Source organism: Pyrgilauda ruficollis, unplaced genomic scaffold (genome assembly GCF_017590135.1).
Source record: "Pyrgilauda ruficollis isolate IOZ18807 unplaced genomic scaffold, ASM1759013v1 scaffold15, whole genome shotgun sequence".
In the NCBI taxonomy this organism is placed as follows: domain Eukaryota; kingdom Metazoa; phylum Chordata; class Aves; order Passeriformes; family Passeridae; genus Pyrgilauda; species Pyrgilauda ruficollis.
In genome coordinates this window covers 12,638,559-12,651,700 of record NW_024513654.1, presented here as the reverse complement: position 1 = coordinate 12,651,700, position 13,142 = coordinate 12,638,559, and the positions used below count along the sequence as shown (strand labels likewise).

General features: G+C 50.4%; 1 protein-coding gene across 3 annotated transcripts; it reads left to right on the top strand.

Annotated features, from left to right (window-relative positions):
• The first annotated feature begins 308 nt into the window (after positions 1-308).
• On the top strand, positions 309-13,130 carry MFSD13A (major facilitator superfamily domain containing 13A). 3 transcript variants are annotated; one of them, XM_041461348.1, is made up of 10 exons: positions 335-363; positions 1,461-1,531; positions 5,667-5,935; positions 6,384-6,463; positions 7,278-7,727; positions 8,597-8,714; positions 9,699-9,795; positions 10,521-10,692; positions 11,158-11,351; positions 11,566-13,130. In XM_041461348.1, exons 3-10 carry the CDS (start codon positions 5,771-5,773, stop codon positions 11,817-11,819), a joined length of 1,530 nt encoding a protein of 509 aa, XP_041317282.1. In that variant the 5' UTR covers positions 335-363; positions 1,461-1,531; positions 5,667-5,770; the 3' UTR covers positions 11,820-13,130. The 3 variants fall into 3 exon arrangements, with proteins under 3 accessions (XP_041317283.1, XP_041317282.1, XP_041317284.1); XM_041461350.1 differs by lacking the exon at positions 1,461-1,531 and adding an exon at positions 4,638-4,776 and having other exon boundaries at positions 341-363; XM_041461349.1 differs by lacking the exon at positions 1,461-1,531 and having other exon boundaries at positions 309-363.
• The last annotated feature ends 12 nt before the right edge of the window (positions 13,131-13,142 follow it).

Sequence of the window (13,142 nt, the reverse complement as noted above, 5' to 3'; positions counted from 1 at the left end):
AGTGGTGGCGCTGGGCTGGCGGGTGGACTGGATAAACTCGAAGATCTCATGCAGTATTGATGATTCCACGATAATTCTACGATTCCCTGACTCCAAGCGCTGGCGTCCCGACCAGGCCGCGTTTCCATGGCGACGGGCGGACGGACCATAGAGGTGGCGCTGCACCAGAGAGGCTCGTGCGGCTGGGGGCGGGGACATGCAAATAAGGGAGCAGAGTGACCTCACGCGCGCTGGCTGCCGGGAGGTGCCGGTGGCTTCACTTGCCAGAACGCAAAATGGCTGTGGGGCGGGGTTGGGGGGTGCGCATGCGCGGCTGCGCCGTGCGACGGCGGAGCGGCGGGGGAGCGCCGGTACCGGACGCAGGTAGGAGGCGCCGAGGCGGCGGGCGGGTGTCTCTCCCGCCTCATCGCTGGCCCCGGTCTGTCTCTCTACTTGTAGTGTGGTAGGGTGGCGGACCCCTTGTCCGCTCAGTAAGGTGCTTCGGGTAGGGTAGGACAGACACTACCCCCCGGGGGGATGCCTCTGCAGGGTAGGGGGGGAGCCCCCCTTCCCTGCAGTGGTAGAGCCCTGGCGGATATTCCCTGTGTTATCGTGGATGATCCCACTGTGGGCCGGGGGGTGCCGTCGTTCCCTGGTCTCAGTGCCCGTGGGCGGGGGGCTCAGTGCTGCAGCCGGTGGGGTCTGCCTCCCGGTAAGGAGAGGCGGCTCTGGCATTGCCCTCTTCTCCCGCAGTGTGCCGCGGGTCTCTGGTGTCCCTGCTACACCTTCCCCTCACCTGGCAGGCTTCACCCCACTGCCATGGAGCCTGCGGGAGAGCCCACCAGGGAAGGATGGCAGTGTCTCTGGAGATCCCGTTAGGGAAGGATGGCAGCGCCTCTGCCTGGCCACCCGTGCCTCTGCCAGCGGCTGCAGGTGGTGACCCAGACAGTGGCGTGTGGCCTTGTGGCTGCAGCCCTGCGGAGGGACGGTGGCCTTGGCAGGTTTGCATAGGTGAAGAGATTCCCTGTTCCGGGAAGCTGTGTAGCAGAAACTCCTGGTGGCTGCACTTGGCAGAGTGCTGAAAGTTGCTTCTCACCTGGAGTTTCTTGTTAAGTCTTAACAAAGAACATACATATGTGTGAAGTAATCCCCTCTTGTAGCTCCTTTGAAACAAATCTTGGGGTTTGTTTTCAATGATGGTTTCAAATTTGCTTCTAGTTTTGTACTTTGAAGCCAGAGTACCTGGCATTGGTTCCCATCCTAGTGCTGTGAGGTCCATTACAGGGTTAGAGCTTATACTGACAGCAAATGATCAGGAACAAGTTTTTTAATACATCTAACACGCTTCCTTTACACTGTAAAACAATGAGTTCTTCAGACACGGGATGTTGCGTGTTGTTAAGGTAAAAGCCTTGCCAAGTTCCAAGACTATGAGATCTGCCCTGTTATCTCTATATTAACAAATCTTGTGTTCTTATTAGGGAATGAGATCTGATTGAACAGGATTGCTCAGCTGGAGCACAGCTCCATGGAAGCTACCAGCTGGTTCAAGGTATTAGTTGTCTGTGTGGCAGTTGCGTTTGCGTGTATGAACTCAGCAGGGGTGATGGAAGCACATGATTGCTTGTAATAAGAAGGGTATTACTTAACCTCATGATGCGCAGTCATCAGTGATTGTTGAATTGGTAAACAGTACTGGGAAACACCCTCATAACCTCTTTCAGTCATGTTTCCATGCCTGATCCAGGTGGTTTCAAAGTTTTCATTTCTTCACCCATCAGATACAAAGCTGCTGGGAGCCTGCTTTGGGATGTTTGTTCACGTTTCACACAGGACTGTGTTTAATGTTCCCTCAAGAGCCCTTGTTACTGAGGGATTATCCAAGGGTGTTAGGAAGGTTTCAGAAGTATGGAGTGGAGAAACGGAGAGCCTTGGAGTTATATTTGCCTCTAAAAGGGTGCACAAGATCAGAGTTTTGTCAGAGGAGCCTAAATTTTGTGAAGTGTGTATCTAGGAAGGAGCTTTCCTGGGAAGAAATAGGATTTTGAGAGATATTTTTTTGTTTAAGTAGATGCTCTTTTGGTTTAATTCATTCAGATAGCTGTGTGGGGGAATTTCTTGTTTTACTGACAGAGTTCTGCTAGAATCCAGGTAGCTTTGTGGGGTGAGGACCCTCTGAGATGTCTTGTATTGTGGAGATGTCCTGGGGTACCATGTGTGGGAGGGAAGGAGTGTGCAGAACCTGGTCTGTGCTCCCAAAATGGGCTCATTACTGACGGATAACCGTGACCAGACAAAGACATCAGTGACTGTCACTTGCAGGCTCTGGGAGGAATTGATGTGCCCAGCACCAGGCGTTTTGCTGGGACAGGTCACAGGACATAGCTCTTGCACAGAGAAGGTCACAGGACATAGCTCTTCCACAGCTGGTGCAGCTCCAGCCCAGCTTCCCTGTGAGTGGGGCCAGACGGCCAGCAGCCCGGTCCTGTCTGGCTGTGATAAAGGTCTATTAATAGGGTTTTCTCTCAGGTGGTTTTTCCAGCTGCTGGGTGGATTTATTGTGTGGCAGTTGCAAACATACAGAGGTGACTTAGTAAGCCCCTCAAAACCCAGAATATGCAGCAGAGGCAGTGTAGTGGCAGCTCAAGCAAGCACAGACATATCCTGAAGTATTATTTGGGATTCCAGCCCGCATTACCTACACAGGGGAGAATGAATATGAGAGTCATCCCCATACTGCAGTCAGGTCTGCAGATGGCTGTTTCAGGTTGCTGAGTGGCAACTCAGCATATAAAAATCATCTGGCCCTGCTTAAAAGGCTGGCTTGAGCCAAGATTCACATGTATGGCTCTGCTGCTGGCTCAGTGCAAGTGGCTGCAGCTGTGGAAGGCTGGAGCTCAGCCTTGTTGTAAGGCCAGAGCATTGCCGAATCACCACGGGACTCGAGGACTCGTGCATCCAGCTGTGAGCTGGCTAGGAACTTAGAACACATGTGTGAGCCCCAAGCTGTGGAGTGTTCCAGACACAGCTGTATGCCAGCACTCTCAAACAAAAGCAGTGCTTTCCTGGTAGCCAGTATTCCAACATCCTCCTCAGGAAGATAAGATCTGTGGACGTCACTGGCAGGAGCCAGATGTCAAATGTGGAGGAGGAAGTTTCTCAAATAAAGACTCATTGCTTTTTAATTTATGAGCTTGTTGCTTTATGACTGTGTCAGAGGTTCAGCATAAATGAATCCCTCCTGCAGCTCCTTTTCCCATTCCTACTTACAGCCTCATATTGAAAAGTTCTGACATACTCCATGAATAATTCTCCATCCCAAGGAAAAGGTTATGAAAATACCAGTGTGACAGTAACACAGTGCTTTGGGTATAGAAGTGAAATCTGCTTTTTACAGACAACTGTGATTTGTTTCTTTTTAACTGCACATTTGCAGATGAGGAGGGAAAAAATATCTATCAAATGACCTAATGACTATCCTAGCAAAAGTGACGTCACTTGCAAATATCAGCTGGCTGGAGAGGTTGCACATCTGTGAGGGAGTGATGAGGGAGCAGAAAGAAAGGAAGTGGAACTTCTTTGAACGGTGCTGTAGCATTTATATGACAAAATGAGGTGTCCCTGGAAATTTCAACAGCTGTGGTTTGTGCAACATGTGCTCACTGAAGCACTTTTTGGATGGGGACTGCATTAAGTGCAGCACTAAGACCAAATCTTGAGCGGGCTCTGCTTTCACACAGGTTTTGGATAGCAAAGGCAAGCCCAGGATAAGAATCACTCTAGTAGGTCTCACTGTTGGTCTGTCTCTCCCCATATCCTGCCCCACGGTAGCAGCAAGAGATGCTGTTTAGGGGGAGAGCACACGTGTCTGGGCACCATTTATGGCCTTTCCACTTGTCCACCCCCAGCCTGCACAGCTGGCTTGGGGCGGTTAGAGGAGATTTCCCTGCCTTGTTCCCTTTAGTAGCTGTTTGTGTACAGCTGTTTTCCATGAATGGTCTAATCCTGTGAACCTGCTGCCCAGCTCTCTAATACCCTTTGGTAGCAAATGTCAGGTGTTTACTACCTGCCAGGTAAAGAAATATTTTTGTGTGCTTTAAGCTGACTTCCTGCTAGTTACAGTGAGTGTTCCCAGTTCTTGTGTCCTGACAGTTCCATGAAGGGGCTCAGCACTCTGATGTCTTCGTTTGCTCTTCTGAAAGTCCTCCACAGAAGGCTTTTGGTGAGAGACAGAGGACTTATCTCTTGCCTTAACTCTCCCTTCTTCTTAACCTTTGTCTTTACGCATTGTGACTCCTTTCCAGTTCTTGACCATACAAAATGAAATTTCCCCTTGAGGCTTGTCTGTCTTTAATTACGTCTACAAAGGTTCATTGTCTGGCTGACTTCTCTTCCAAGCAGTGTCTTCCTTTTTTCTGGCCATGGGTTTTGGCCTGGCAGGGCTGCAGAATGGTGTCTGAGCTCCACAAGGGCTCTGCAGCTGGATCCATTTGAGGTCTAGTGCTTTGGCTGGGAGTGGAACCGAGGTGCAGTTTCAATTTAGTGATGTAATTGATTGGAACAAAGCTGTTCCTGCTCTTTCTGAACTAGTGATGAGGAATTCCTTGGCCTAGGCAGAGCAGATGGTTATTTTTTGCTTTTCTAATCTTGCCTAGCAGTGGTCAGATTCATGGCTTCAGAGAAATGCTGAATGGGACTGGCGTTTCATCAGGTTTCATACCCAGACGTTTATTCTTCTGCTTGATTTCCTGCTTGGACTTGCTGCAGCTGGTGTTGCAAGCCCAAGAGGATGGTGTGGTGCGTAGGTTCCTATTTCTTATGTGTTCAGTGTTATCCCACATTGCAAAGCCCCCATGATGTATCTGAGCTGGGTGAGTGCTGACCCTGGAGGGCTGAAACAGGAGTGGCACACAGCCTTTTATCTTGCTTTTGACAGTGCCAAGGTAACAACCTTGTTGTCACCCTTCATGTATGTGCTGTGAACAGGGCATGATGGCATGGGCTGGAGGAGCTGACTTGTACTGATTTAAGAAACCCTTATGTCTCACATAAGTGCCTTGTGTTTTGCGTTGGGTCTGTAGCAACTGACGTGAGAGAGAGAGCTCAGCCTGAAAAGCACAAGAGATCATTTCTGGCCCCATCTCCTGGCCGTGAGCTCACCACAAATAACTCCTGTCTGAGCCTGCCTAGGTGCAGTAAGCTGTGACTGCCTGGGGAAAGCACATGTGAGGTTACATCACAGCTCTTGTCATTTTTATTTGGGTAAAAATTTACATGAGTACCTAAAAATACCAGTGACTAGGTGTGTTTCTGAAGGCTGCTTTGTTGTTTGCAGCTATCTAGTTTGATTCTTCCTCTGACCTTGCCTTTAAAGAGCTGGATTAATTGTCTGCTTGCTGGATAACAAAGAACATTACAGGGTAAAGGACAGGGCAGGCTGCTCAGGAGGAGGCAGCCATACCCCCAGGAGCCCTCGGCCTGGCTTCAGCTTAATGAAACAGCTTTGATGCAGCAGACAGCTTCTAGTCTCTTAAATCCCCCTCAATCCATTTTGTAGCAGCTCCTTGAAACAATACAGATTCTGATTGCTGCATACAGAGATTTACCAATTAACTTGATTCACTTTTTACTTTAAGAAAATGAATCTGTTTTAATTTTATTTTATTTATTTTTTTTCTGTCCTGCAGGAGCAACAATGGATTGGCCCCAGCAAAGATGTAGTAGGTGCTGGGAGAAGACATCTCACCTGAAATGGAGGTGATCGAAGGAGCTGAACGCTGACTGCACCAACATGGGGCTGCGACTGCTGGCTTGTCTCTTCCATTTGCCCACTGCCGTGATCTACGGGTCTCTGTCGCTCTTTGTTTCCATTTTGCACAACGTGTTCCTCCTGTACTACGTAGACACCTTCGTCTCTGTTTACAAGATTGATAAACTGTCCTTTTGGATAGGAGAGGTTAGTTTTTTTCCATCAGCTTCTGTGCTCTTTAAATGGAAAACTCTGAAACCAAGTCTGCTCCTTGCTAGAAATGTGAAAACTGTTAGTTGTAACAGCAGTGTTCCCTTTTGGAGAGGGAGCAAGGGAGCCTTCCAAGTGCTAACTTGGACTTCTCAGTTTTTCCCACTAGCGTAAAAATAGAACAAGCTGGGACAGAAAATGCAGAGACTTTGTTCTTAAAACTGTCTTTCCTCTGGGGAGGTTGGGGTGTTTCACAGGCAGTGACAACCACTGGCCTTACTGCCAGTTGCCCCAAACAGGGGCGTCATACTGTGGTGTTGGGGCAGGGAAGGAGTGCTGGGACAGTTCCTGCTGATGGCTCACCGTGCCAGCTTAGCACTGCTTGCTTTGGTGACAGAATGGAGCTGTCCTGTGGTTTGTTTCACTGTCCTATTTTCTTTTCTAGACAGTGTTTCTGATCTGGAACAGCCTCAATGACCCTCTGTTTGGCTGGCTGAGTGATCGAGTGTTCCTTAGCACACAGCAGTAAGTGAAGTTCTGCTTTCAGAAGAGTCTGGGAAGTTGTTTAGTCTCTCGGGAAGATGATGTCAAATTGGCAGCTTTAAAATGATGGCGTGGGAATGGCTTACTGGGCATGGAACTCTTAAATACCTCCTGTTCATGGCATCTTTGAAGTTCAGTGCTCATAAATGTTGTTTCAGTACTTGCCTTTTTAGAGAAAGTCACACACACTTACTGGGTGGATGTGGCCCTAACCTTTAACAGTCATGAGTGGTGCAGAACCTAAAATACGGGCATCTAAAATCTCAAGTCCCTGCTATATGAGCAAGCCTGTTAATAGGGTGTTAGAGGGTGTCTGTACATGGTTTGGGAGGCACAAGGGGGAAAAGTACAGTTGTTTCCACATGAAATGCCTCAGATCAGTTGTTCCCAAACTCTGTAGGATGGAAGCTGAGGCAAGACAGCTCTTTATTGTTGGCCATTAGCATTTCTCATGTATTTATGTCAACATTTTAATGAAAATAATGGTGTGGCTTCCTGCAACTAGTAAAATCTCATGAAAATCATTTACATTGCACAGCATGCAGATAGTACAGCACTGTCAGAGAGAGAAGTGCTCTGGAGGAAAAAAAAATCTCTTTTCTTTTTGTCCTTCTTAAACCCATATTTTCAGTGTATTCACTATTAGCTGAGAAGATATCTGATGTGGGTGGTTGTTACTTGAACAAAAGCTGTATTTGTGTCTGTGCCACTTACATGACTTCCTTGGAGAGCAAGAATATGTGATCATGCAGAGTTTTGTCCAGGTACATAAAGTATTTTTTTTCTTCTGTTGCAGGGCAGGAGCAGAGATTTCATCCCCTGAAGTAGTTCTGAAGAGACTCAGAGCACTAAGCCACAATGGCCCCCTCTTTGCCATTTCTTTCCTGGCTTTCTGGGTTTCTTGGGCTCATCCTGGTTTGCAGTTCCTCCTTTGCCTTTGCATGTACGACAGCTTTCTCACCATGGTTGACCTCCATCACAACGCCTTGCTTGCAGACCTGGCTGTTTCAGCAAAAGACAGGACTAGCCTCAACTTCTACTGCTCCCTCTTCAGTGCCATAGGCTCCCTGTCTGTCTTCATGTCCTATGCAGTGTGGAACAAGGAGGACTTCTTTTCCTTTCGCATATTTTGCGTCCTGCTGGCCCTCTGCTCCATTGTTGGTTTCACCCTGTCCACACAGCTGCTCCGTCAGCGGTTTCAGGCAGATGGGAAAGCAAAATGGGACCAGGAATCAACCCTGAAAGAGTAAGGGTCACAAATTCTCAGCAGGAACAAAGGCCTGACATAGATCTGCAGCAAACTAAGTGTGTGAGAAGATCCAGAATGAGGCAAAATTTGTTAATTATCTCTCGTTCTTGTCTGTTGTTACAGTTTTCATGATCAGCTGTCACACTGGCTCCTCTGAAAATAGAACAAAACTGTCTTGTGTCAGCCCTAGTCCAAACTGGAGGCAGAGGCCTAACCTGCTATATGGCCATCCAGTGTTTGGAACATGAAATGAGTTCATGTCTAGAGCACCCAGTGAGGCCTGTGAGAGGTAAAATGTCAGAAGCAGCTTATGAAAGCATTTGTGCTTGAGCACGAGACCACATTGCTGCCCATGCCCTACGGAATTGGACAAATGAATGTCTCTCCCTGTCACTCACTTCAGCTGCCTGATAGTGGCTGGGCTGCTGGTAGGCCACACCAAGCTGATTTTCCCTGTTCAGCTCCTTCCTCGGGCTGCCTCACTTGTCATCTCTTGTTATGAGCTGCCAGCATTATGCTGTAGTAGCAGCAGATCCTGATGAGATCTGCCAGGTGAGCTAACTGCAGGGACCTGGAAGAGGAACGTATGTATAGTGGAATGGCTGATAAGAGGAGAATGCATTTCTGCACAGAAAGGTGAATTTGATGTTAAGAAGACAGATGTTCTTTGGGAGCCTGTTGCCTGTACTTCTTACTAGCAATAAGGAATCATTGTTACAGACTCCACTGTTTTGATTGGTCCAGGAATATGAAAGGTCAGGATGGGAGCTGAGGAGAGACAGCTCTGCATCTACACGGAGAGAGCTGGGAACTCTGTCTTGGTGTGAGGGGTTTATGGTTGCTTTTTATCCCTCCTTTTCCTTTAGGCTGTACATTGAGAAACTCTCCGTCCCCCAGGAGAAGAGGATCACCTTGGCAGAATATCTCCAGCAGCTCTCCCGGCATCGCAACTTCCTCTGGTTTGTCTGCATGAATCTCATCCAGGTAGGCACAGAAGTGTCACACTGTGATTCACAGGATGAGTGCTGGCTCTGGCTCTTTGAGATGGATGATTCAGCAGTATGTAAGTTCCTGAGGAAGGGCAAAGATGTTCCCAGCACCCACTTGCTCTTGGAACCTCCTGCACATGCTGGCTGATTCAGCAGCTGGTAGCCACTCTCCCTGCTTGTGACCGAGGATACTTCCTGAGCAAGCTGTGGGGTGCTCCTTCCTCTCTCTGCAGTGTAGGCTGGGTTACAGGGGCTGACTGAGCTCTGTGCAGCCCATATGGGGTGCAGAAGCACAGGACCTGGCTCACAGAGGGGACGAGTTTAGGAGTGCTGTTTGCTGGCGTGGCTGTCAGCACAGTCTCCTTTCCCTTTCCGTTTTCCTGAGGCTCACATCACTGTTCTTGCTGTCCAGCTGGATTCATCTCCCAGCTGGCTTTTACCATTTCTGTTCTTCATCCTCTTCATTGATGACTACCAAATGCTGGCAGGCTGCTCAGCTTTGTGTGCTGCAGTCATGGCTCCCTGAGGATCCCTCAGTTTCCCTCAGGCAGATGCTGGTCTGCATCTTTGTGTTCAAGCCTCACTGCCTTACCGATGTCCTCCTGCCGGCTTCCTCTTCCCTCCTGCCGGCTGCCTCCTCCCTCCTGCCATGCCACTGTCTCCCCCAGCCTCATGGTTACTGCTGTCATCTGCTGGCCCTGTCTGCCCTAGCCAGCACCGTGCTGTACAGCTGGGCAGTGGGGCTAACTTTGGGCACAAAGTGGGCATAGCTGATGGCATTGCAGCTCTGCAATCTCAGCCAGCAGTGTTGGAAATGTCACAGTCAAGGTCTTGCTCTGCTGAAGTACTCCAGGCCTATCCTGCATGATCCTTTGGCATGGGGCTCCTAGGACAACAGAGCCCAGAGGGCTGTTAGCTTTTTCTGTTCTTTCTCACTGCTGTTCCTGCTGACCAGCTCGTCTGCATGCTGCCTTCACAGGTTTTTCACTGCCATTTTAACAGCAACTTCTTCCCTCTGTTCCTGGAGCATCTGCTGTCAGATCAGATCTCTGTCTCTACTGGATCCTTCCTGCTAGGTGAGTTTCAGGTGGGACTGGAGGGAGCGGCTGAGTTACATAGGACCTGGCCCGAGTCTGGGTTTGCCCTTCCCAAACTCCATCTGGGGAGAGGTGTGCTCACATGCAGGACTCTGGGCTGTAAGATTCACACATGCACATGTTTCCCTGGGACCTCTGAATTGTCCTTCCTGGACACAGAAGTAACTTGGAGCCTTTTCTAGTAAGGATAAGGCTGGTGTGCTGGATACCAGACTCCAGAGAAGTATTGCTCTGAGCACTAGAGGCTGCAGAATGCAGTGTTCCCAGAATGCAGCAGAGAACACAGCCTTAAATTTTATCCCTTTCTTTCTTCAGCATACAGACCACTTCCAAGCTGCCAGAGATATTTGGGCATTGGTCCTAGAGTTAGCCTGGGAGGGTTCTGTGTAGACCAGGTCTGGTCAGGCAGTCATGTCTCTCTCATTTCTGCTCCAGGGCTGAGTTGCGGCCTCTGCATGATACTGGGCAAGTCTTTTCTTCCTTTCTGTCCATGAGGTTGATGGAAGAAGGTCTCCCTCTGTAGGAAAGTGCGTGCTGTGCCACAAAGCCATGGAATAAATCTGCTGCAGCCTTCTGTATATGCAGAGGAGCTGCTCTGTATTGTCCTGCTGGGAACAGCCAACCTTGCTCTCTTGGTATCATGTCTGGGCACATGGTGGAAAACGAAACTCGATCAAGCTGTTTCTGCATCTGTCTCTGCCCAGGTGTTTCCTACATTGCCCCCCATCTCAACAACCTCTACTTCCTGTCGCTCTGCCGCCGCTGTGGGGTTTACGCCGTGGTGCGAGGACTCTTCTTCCTGAAGCTGGCTCTGAGTGTTGTCATGCTCCTGGCAGGACCTGATCAGGTGTATCTGCTCTGCATCTTCATTGCCAGGTAGGCAAGCACTTCCCCTGCTCTCTGCTTCCTGGGAAGCAAAATGCGTTGTCCCTGTTTTAAGAAGAGGGGTGAAGGGCAGGGAACAGGGGGCAGGATCATACATTAGCCATGTGGTTTCCAGCTCTGACAGCACATGGGACAGGTCACTGCAGAATCCACAGGCTGCCCTGCTGCAGAGTGAGGGAGACAGTAATGTTCAGGAGGTCACACACCAGCAGGACTGGTGGCAACTTGCACCTGCATTTGTCAGCTGCTGAGAGCTTCTCTCCTTCACAGCCCTCGGTGTGTGTTGCAGCTGCCTGTGAGTCACAGGCCTGGTGTGTCCTGTCCCCAGGCCTGTCTGTGTGGCAGGTCAAGACTGATCTGAGGTGTCACTGCAGGGTACAAAATCTTATTGATAGTGGTGTTCATTTTTCCTGTCATTTGATCGCCCTGTTTAGTGCTTTGCCTGTTGTTCTGCAGCAACCGCGTGTTCACAGAAGGGACCTGTAAGTTACTCAACCTGGTGGTCACTGATTTGGTGGACGAGGATCTAGTCCTGAATCGCAGGAAGCAGGCAGCCTCAGCCTTGCTCTTCGGGATGGTGGCTCTGGTCACCAAACCGGGCCAGACCTTCGCCCCTCTAATTGGCACCTGGCTGCTCTGTGCATACACAGGTAAGGATGCTCCTGGGGAAAGCAGTAGAGCAGGACAGGGCAGACCTGTGAGTTCAGTGTCTGGCACCTTGTGATGTGCCCTGGGGGGGTGCAGAGGGCTCCTCAGTTGCTAACCTGTGCCTGGTCTCTGCATCTCCACGGATGGTCACTCAAAGAAAATGGACAAAGATCCATCCCTACTGCCCCATTCTCACAAACTCCTCTCTGACACCAGGCTACGACATCTTCCAGCGCAACCCCCTGAACAATGTGGTGAGTGCTCAGCCGAAGCTGGAGTCTGCCGCAGCCTTGGAGCCAACTCTTCGCCAGGGCTGCTTTTACCTCCTCGTCTTTGTGCCCATCGCGTGCGCCCTGCTGCAGCTCCTCAGCTGGTCACAGTTCAGCCTGCATGGGAAGCGGCTGCAGGTGGTGAAGGCTCAGCGGCAGAGCCTGACACAAGGCCAAGCACCAGAGGTCAAAGCCATCTAAGGGTGCCTGAGCCCCCAGGATGCTGCGGGTTCCAGGCTAGTGCTGGAGGGCAGGTGAAGAGCAGGGATGGTGGGCTGAGAGAGCCTGATGTTCATGGTTCAGCTGTGAAATGCCGTGATGCCAATGTTTGTTCGTTCCAGGTGGTCGTCACTGGGGAAGGTAGAGAGGTTCAGCATGTGAGGGGCCTGACATAGATCACTTGATGTCAGGAGCAAGAACATTTTATCCCAGCCTGCCCCAGGGAGCAGAGAGCTGCTCATTCCAGCAAAGAGGTGCTGGGTTGCAGGTGCTAGAAAGACACATCCCCAATGCACTTCTCTGCACTGGCCATGGCTCTGGGGAGCCACAGCCTCTCCATCTGAGCAGGAGACTGCACAGGGAGTCTACTGCTCAGAGCCTTAGTCACTAGAGCCTTTCACTCTTGTGGAGTGGGAGGCTCCTGAGGGACCAAGTGACCATGGGAATGATTGCCAAACAGGAGCAGGGATGACAGGGCCTTAAAGGCCTTTCCCAGTAACTGGTAGAACCCTCCCACTTGCAGTGCTGTGGTTCTTGGACCAAATCCACTGATAAGCATTTGTTGTTCCCAGGACAATATCCTGCACAGCCAGGATCTGCTGGGTGTGCTGTTTTATGCTGAGGTTCCCTTCTCTGTGGCCTTGTAGAGGAAGTTGTTGCTGGCCTGGGAAAGGTGCTGGGCTAGAACTGAGTTCAGAGCCTTGAGCTGTATCATTTCACTGGGCATCCCATTGCATGTGTTTATCCCTCATTTCCTCTCCACAGCTCCTTCTCAGTGCTGTCACACAGCTGTACCATGAGCCCCCTCCCATTCTGGGCAAGGTCAGGGAACCAACCCTTAATCCAGCTGCTGGAAGTGCCTCCCTGCTCAGGGCAATCCCAGGTGACCCGGTGAGGCAGCCTGGTGCCCTCCCCTCTTGCAGGAGAGCACAGCCTGAAGGAGACACCAGGTCATGCTTTTGTGCCTTTGATTCCTCTTTGGAGCCTGTCTGACACTAATGGGCAGTCACAGGGTTGGAATTTTGCCCCTGTGGGGAGGGGCAGACACCTCAGCTCCTCTGTGCTAGAAACAGTGCCCGAGTTAGATCATCTCACCTGCTGAGAGCAGGTCAGAGGGCTGCTGAGCCAGGGACCCAAGGAGAGCAGGTGCTTTGGTCTCCCTGGTTTTGGCTGAGAGCAGATGGACAGGTAAGCACCAAAGGGGTCCCTGAGGCAAGGGAGTGACTCCTCAATCCCTGTAATGTTTGGGGGCAGGCAGAAGGAATGTGTCAAAGCCTGTGCCTGCCTGCTGCAGGGGGGGGGCGG

Excerpts from the sequence above, each read along its gene's own strand:
- MFSD13A (XM_041461349.1), top strand. The coding sequence starts at position 5,771 with ATGGGGCTGCGACTGCTGGCTTGTCTCTTCCATTTGCCCACTGCCGTG. Across the intron at positions 7,728-8,596 it reads CAGGAATCAACCCTGAAAGA|GCTGTACATTGAGAAACTCT; the intron begins GTAAGGGTCACA and ends CTTTTCCTTTAG. Across the intron at positions 9,796-10,520 it reads TACTGGATCCTTCCTGCTAG|GTGTTTCCTACATTGCCCCC; the intron begins GTGAGTTTCAGG and ends GTCTCTGCCCAG.